Below are 7,229 nucleotides of genomic sequence, written 5' to 3'. Positions count from 1 at the left end.
AGTCGTTTTAAATAAAAACAGTCTCTGCAGTTGTCACCGTCTCTGCCACCTGACAACAAGAAGCCATGACTTGTAATTTGTACTCGATTCAGAATAGAGATTGGCTTCCTAGGTGGGCTTTTGTATTCGCTCTTATTGTTGAAGACGAGACTGAACATCCTACTTCAACATTGTTTTGAAGTTCATGCCTGTAAATCTGCGTAGTATCTTGCCTGATGATGTAAACCTACCAACATGCCACAAACACTGTAGCATGTTTCTGTGTGCAGCCACTGAGCACGCAGTACTTCACGTCAGAACTTGAACTAATTCAAGCTTCTTTTACTGTCATGGCCACCAGGGAAAGTTCCATCCTGGACCACTAGAGGGCACTCTTACTCACTGCGAAGAACTTCTGTTGTTTGCTTCATTTCCTGTCATAATCCAGCACACCTGCTTTGAATTTCCTCATTATCTGCCCTATTTAAGTTCCATGTTTTGCCCCTTGGTTTGTGGGAACATTAAGTTATATTCGTGTTTGTGTGGTGAGGTTTTGGTTACTGTTTGCTCTGTGTATAGTTTTGGTTTCTCGCCTAGCTTTAGCCTAGCTTTAGCCTAGCTTTAGCCTAGCTCCCTGAGTCCCAGTGTTTTTTTTCCCCCTGTATTTTTATTTGTTTCTTGATTGTTGTTTTTTTTGTCCCCATTAAAGAGGTTCTGCACTTTGCATCCATCTCTGGACTCCCCTTATGACATTGACTTTCAGTTACATTTCTGATAAATTGAGATAATTTTATAACTTGCTTTTTTGTTTAATATCCAGAAACGGTAAATTCAAGTAACTCACCTGAAATAATATGCTGAAGTCTGAGATCCAGTCAAACAGTTTAGTTTATATATGTATAGACAAATTTATATTTATAAGCAAAAATAAGGCTCAAATCTAGATAAATCTAAACACTGCAACTTATTTCAAACACATTTCACACCATTTTTCCTGATTATACTAGTGAGTAAACCTCACCATCTGGGCATGTCAGAATAGCACCAATATTTAAACTTGCCATGTGATTTTGTCAATATCTTTAATTGTATTAATTGTTCGGACCTCAGACCTTGACACAAAGTAAATTAAATATGGTAATAAGCCCCTAATATCACTCCAAGAAGATAACATGGCTTCTGTGGTGACTTCTCCATATAGACAGATAGAAAACAAGTATAACATCTCAAGAATAATATTTCTGGTGATATTAAATCCTAAATGTGACTTGAAAAATATGATATTATTCAGGGGAGTGAACAAATACGACTTTAGTATTCAGCCAAAATACTTTACAGACTTTGATTTTAAGTCACAAGTAAGAAATTAAAAAAAAAGGAATGACCAAACTCTGAGACACGCAGCAATATCCCGATCTGAACTGACACTGAATGACCCATATACTGTATATAAATTCAGTACTGATGCAGGTATATATTTAATATAACTTGAGAGCATACTTCAGTCCTCACCATCAAAGCACACAAACGGATATCTTTCAGTACAGGCTTTATCATACCAAACCCCAGGAGCTATCACAGTACACTCCTGGTTTCCTTCCCAGTTGTTAGGCTCCCCAGCAGCCCATTTGTTCATACTTCCCAGAGGCTCATTTCCAAAGGACCAGCGCCAGCTGTTGACGTCATTGTAGAGTCCAATCCAAGCGCTGGAATTGAACTGTTGTCTCTGTGCTTCGTTCTGAAGTCGGATCATGTCATCATTACTTTTAACGATAGCCAGGTCAGTGTGAGTGGCCTGGCAGTAAGCCTGAGCATCACTCCATGTTTTCCTCTGCTGGATCAGATAGTAGTTACGAGACACAGACAGGACGAGGGGGATGATTCCTGTGGAGAGGAGTTTTAAAGCCTCCATGAACATAATTGCATAATACAACAATATCACTGAATAAGCATCCACCAAGATCCAAGAAATCCATATCATTTATGACTCTGTGATTATAGGTGAATGCTCTAAAAATCCTACTTTCCTCCTGATCAGAACTGTGTGGGTGTGTCAGAGCAGACTGACAGTGACATATCCACGGCAACGTAAAGAAATTAACAATGCTAAGCAAGAGAATTGAAAGCATGACGCTTTTGTTTTTTCACGTGCAGGGGAGTATTGATGTATGTTTTACTTTTCTAGGGGATTTGATCTCTTCATGATGAACCCAGATTTGCTGCGTAGGGTCTCAGACTTTAATTTGCTGTTTTTGTTGTATAGTGTATTTAAAATTTTAGAAAACAGGTTGTGGAAAATCCAAATTTTGGTAACTAGCTCTGGAAATCACATCGAGCAATTATAGTGATGACATCACAGCTGTGTCCTACCCCTGTTCACAATCACCTGATTACTAGTTAAACTCACCTGTTTGCAATCAGCTTCAATCCTGTTAAACGACTCAGACTTACATTGTGTCTGTGTAAAGTCTTGCTTTGTGCATTTGATGATTCCTGGCCTTTTTTCTCTGCATGTTTTGTCTTGTTGTTTTGACGATAACCTGCTTATTGGTTACCCTTTTAGCATTGGCTAGTTTATGCCTGTTTGCTAATTGCCTGGCCATTAGCCTGTCTCTCATTCTGAGTAGTGCCTAGTCCTTGTGTTTGTCTATCTGATTTGTTTTAAATGAATCTATAAACCTGCACCTGCATTCCTAGAACTGTTTCACATAACACATTCCTACGCCAAAAATGCAGGTGAACATCTCTAGACCCTTAAGCAGGGAAAAAGGTCAGCTGCCAAACAGCTAGAAGCAGTTCGATCTAGCCAGTAATTATTACTGCCTTCTGCCAGGGTTTGAGAAGGGCCATGATTACAGAGTTTACAGCAATTTGTCACAGACATACATTTTGCCCATTTGCCTAGACAAGCTTCATGCCAGAAGAATGCAAAGTCTCATGATCTTCAGCCAAGTCAAGAACTATAAACCACATCAGTGATCACATGACACATTTGTTCACAATCTCTAACCCTTTGATTGCATGGTCTACGCAACAGATCACTGAGAAGTCATGCTTCTGCACTTAGATGGTGACTTTACTAAGCCTTGTTTATATTGTGCTCTACTTTCCCGGTTTTACATTACTCGCCTAGTTACAGAGTTTGCCTGAGCCCTTTCCAGAGTCTTTGTTGATTGCCTGACTGATTCTATTTTTTGAGCATCGCTCTGCCTTTTGGTTTCATAAGCCTGTCCAAAATAAATTTAACCGTGCATCAAACCCACCGAAGTCTGACACCAGTCAGACCAAGTACCAAGGAGGCTTGACAATCTGGATAGTGCAGTGAGTCCTCTCTGTAATATTTCTCAAAAAAATGTTAAAAATGGTTTTCCTGTTCTCTGTTTCTCTGAGTTGTTTCCCTGTGTTTTCTGATTACCGTGTCTTGAAAAGCATCAAGCATAAAGCAATAAGTATCCCCTGCCTTTTCTCAGCTCCGTATTCAAACCACTTAACAGAACCACCATTTTCTCTAAGCTGGACCTGCAAAACACTTATCACCTCATCAGAATCAGGGAGGGGGACGAAAGGAAAACAGCGTTTAAAACCCCACTAGGCCACTTTGAATACCTGATTATGCCCTTCGGCCTCACTATTGCTCCAGCTGTGTTCCAGGCCCCTGTTAATGACTGTTACGTTCCCTCCTTCGTCTAGTGGTTGGGGAGGAAGTAACACAAAAAAAAGTAAAGATGTGGCTCTAAAAAAAAAATTAGCCAACGAAAAATGACAGCAAAACAAGCATGGAGAAATCTCCTTTTCTCCTATCCCAGCTCGAGTTTACACCCACAACACTTTTGATTAACAGCACCCAAACACGGAATATACTCACATGAAGTGGTTTTATTGCCAGCTTAGCAAAGCCAAGTAAATAACATAAACAAAAAACAACCAAATCGTCAGGAGAGGGCAAGGCCAAAAATAATAAACAAAACAAATCTTCCTAAAGAGTTTAAACAATATAAATTACCTACCAAAAGAAAAGCAAATAAAAGACAGTTGTCTTACCTCTCTCCCTGACTAACGTAAAAACAGGAGAAAAACAGAAAGGGGGTAAAACCCAAATGAGCAGGCTCCCGTCTCCCTACACGGTTTTAACTCACAAAAAGATCAAATGGCCACTTCATATTCACACAACAGATTCACCAATTACACTTTTGCTCAACAGAAATTATACAACACGTTGATTGGGATAGCAGAAAAGGGACTCTTCCCGAGCTCTGCTTCTCTGCCGCGTTATATCGGCTGTTACACGCGCTTGACGGAGGAAGCGCGCTCCCGGTAAATAGGCTCAGCTGCAGATGGTTTGGAGCGCTGCGTGAAGAGAGAGAGAGAGAGAGAAAGAGATTTTCTGAACCAGATAGTTTTTGTCTACCTGGACAACATTCTCATCTTCTCCCACACCCCAACCGAGCACATTCTTCATGTCCGCCAAGTCCTGCAGTGCCTCCTCAAGAACCATCTTTGCGTCAAGGCCGAGAAATTCCATGCCCCCTCAGTCACCTTCCTGGGTTTGTTGTGGCGAGCGGCCGGGTTAGAGCTGACCTGGAGAAGATTTGGGCCATCGTCGAGTGACCCAACTCCCTGTAACAACTCCAGCGGTTCCTGGGATTTGCCAATTTTTACACCTGGTTCTTCCGGGACTATAGTAGGGTCACGGCAACTCTCACCAAGCTCACCTCCCCCTTCTCTCCATTTGTCTGGACCCCAGAAGCTGACCTCGTGTTCCGCATACTCAAGGAAATATTTACCTCTGCCCGTGTGTTAAATCAGCTGGACCTGTCCCAGCAATTCATAGTGAAGGTGGAAGCCTCAGACACAGGTGTGGGGGCCATCCTCTCCCAGCGTGCAGCCCCTGATCAAAAACTCCACTCGTGTTCCTTCTTCTCTCGAAATCTTACCCCAGCCAAGCGCAACTACGACGTTGGGAATCGGGAGTTGCTGGCAGTGAAGCTGGCCCTGAAGGAGTGGAGGCACTGGCTTGAGGGGACTCTGTTCACTGTCTGGACCAATCATAAAAACTTGGCTTATATCCAAATCACCAAATGTCTAAATTCCTGTCAGGCACGCTGGGACTTATTCTTCGGCTGGTTTAATTTCTCCATCGTGTACCACCCTGGCTTGAAGAATACTAATCCGTATGCTCTCTCCAGTCAATTCACCCCTGAAGAAACCCCCTCGAGTCCTGACACTATCATCCCTCCTTCCTGTATAGTTGGAGCTGTCACATGGGAGATTGAGACTGCTGCCAGAAGACCCCTACGCACCCAACCGGAACCAGGTAATGGCCCTCTGGTTGGTTGTTTGTCCCAGATTCTGTATGTCCCAACATTCAGTACCACCTCAGGACAATCATAAATACTCAATAATGCATTATGGACTGGCCAATGTGCCCTTAATCTTTCAAGAATTAATTAATGATGACATGCTCAGAGATATGCTAGGAAAATTTGTAATTGAGTACATTGATGATCTATTGATCTATTTGATCTCCATGATCCAGCACATCCATCACACCAGTAAGGGTTGCAGAGACATATGCAAAGCGATCTCTTGGTCAAGACAGGGAAGTCACATTTCTGAGGTATATTATAAGCCAAGAGTGTGTTGTTACACTGCCAAGGTCCTTACAGTAACAGAAAGACCCTGTCCCCATAGTATCAAACTTCTAACAATGTTTTATTCAAAACTTCAGTACTACTGCAAACTCTCTCATGTGATTCCATAAGGGAAAACCAAAGAAACTGCGATGGACCTCGCAAACAGGTCATGTTTTCACCATTCTGAAATAAGCCTTCATCCATTTTTCCTTTAATTTACCTTTAATTTTTCATATACGCATATTAAACAAAACTGGCATCACATTTTGTTGTGAACCAGAAGCATTTGATGCATTATCTAATTATAATATGTTAAATATGTGTGTATGTCTTTACTACAAAAGATCCTACACAACATGCAATCACAAAACTTATTTAATCTTAATCTATACTGGTCATTCTTTATAAGTGGTGCAAAATTCTCTTCTCTCAATTAACTAGGCAGTTAAAACATTAATAAATATCAAATCTAGTAGGTATAACTGAATCATTCTGATTAAAAACAATATGGGTTTATATTAGAGATGCGCCTTCTGTCTGTTTTTCTTCTAATAGTTAGTGGGAAAAATCTATTTTATAATGGAGCCAAATTTTTTTCTAAATTTTATAAATATTTCTATTGCTAGAGGTGCCATATGTCACGCAGCAGAGCTACCTGTGAAGGAGGAAGAGGCTATGTGCCCCTTTTCCGTAAAACAGGTGAAGCTGACCACACCATTATGTTTTCTCTCACCTGTGAAAAACAGGAGCTTGAACATCCTCTTCTCCATCATAAATGTATTCCTGGGTGTCTCAGTAGATAAGTTTCTGTCAAATAAATGATCATACACATAAGTTGTAGGAAATATCTAAACTCTCTAGTTGTAGGAAGCATCAGACTCCATCAGGTACCTGAAGAAGGAACTCCTTGTGTCCTCAGAGCTTCTTTCCCTCTTTGAAACTGAGGTTAGCTGAGGTTAATGTATTCCGTTTGTAAAGCATCCACCCTTTTGCCCGTATGACCGTAACAGGTCCTTCATTTGAGCTTTTGGTCTGAGTGGCCAATACTGATTTCCATTTTGATTTCCATAGGCCATTGTTTAAACTAGAGCACATAGTTGGGCAATAATGTTTTTTTCCCACATAAGACATTTCCCCTGTGTCTTTTTACTTCATTTTCTCTCTTGTGATTCATAGACATGTGGTCAAAATCTAACATTATCGTGCCAGATTATTAAAAAAAAAAACATGTAATAATAGAATCCAAATGTGAAAGACTGTTTTGTTCGTAGTCCTGTTTACAATATGCTCTCAGTGAACCACCTTAAAAACACACTTCACACTGTCTGACGTTATGTTATACAGTTTTGACAGAACACACTGTTGCATATCGCTTGTTAATCAAGAATCTAGATCTAAAATCTACATCTGGATTTCTTTAAAGCTGCTTTGTGATGATATCTATTGTCAAAAGAGCTACAAAAACAACAACAACAACAACAACAAAAAAATTTGAGTCATATGGCAAAATAATTATATAGTAGATCAGATAGCAGCAGACATCTGTCAGGTCATCAGCTGCCACTTGCTCCACTACAGTAAATCAGCGCTCTGCAGTAGGGAGTTAATGCTGATATT

At 40.5% G+C, this 7,229-nt stretch overlaps 1 protein-coding gene across 1 annotated transcript; it reads right to left on the bottom strand.

Annotated features, from left to right (window-relative positions):
- Positions 1–1,480: 1,480 nt before the first annotated feature.
- On the bottom strand, positions 1,481–6,382 carry LOC128319456 (hepatic lectin-like). The gene is made up of 2 exons (XM_053238536.1): positions 6,346–6,382; positions 1,481–1,863 (listed from the first exon to the last, which is right to left on the bottom strand). Exons 1-2 carry the CDS (start codon positions 6,380–6,382, stop codon positions 1,481–1,483), a joined length of 420 nt encoding a protein of 139 aa, XP_053094511.1.
- Positions 6,383–7,229: the final 847 nt, after the last annotated feature.

This window comes from Pangasianodon hypophthalmus, chromosome 12 (assembly GCF_027358585.1).
Source record: "Pangasianodon hypophthalmus isolate fPanHyp1 chromosome 12, fPanHyp1.pri, whole genome shotgun sequence".
Classification (NCBI taxonomy): domain Eukaryota; kingdom Metazoa; phylum Chordata; class Actinopteri; order Siluriformes; family Pangasiidae; genus Pangasianodon; species Pangasianodon hypophthalmus.
Note: the sequence above shows the minus strand (reverse complement) of the source record. Positions and strands in the feature narration are given on the sequence as shown.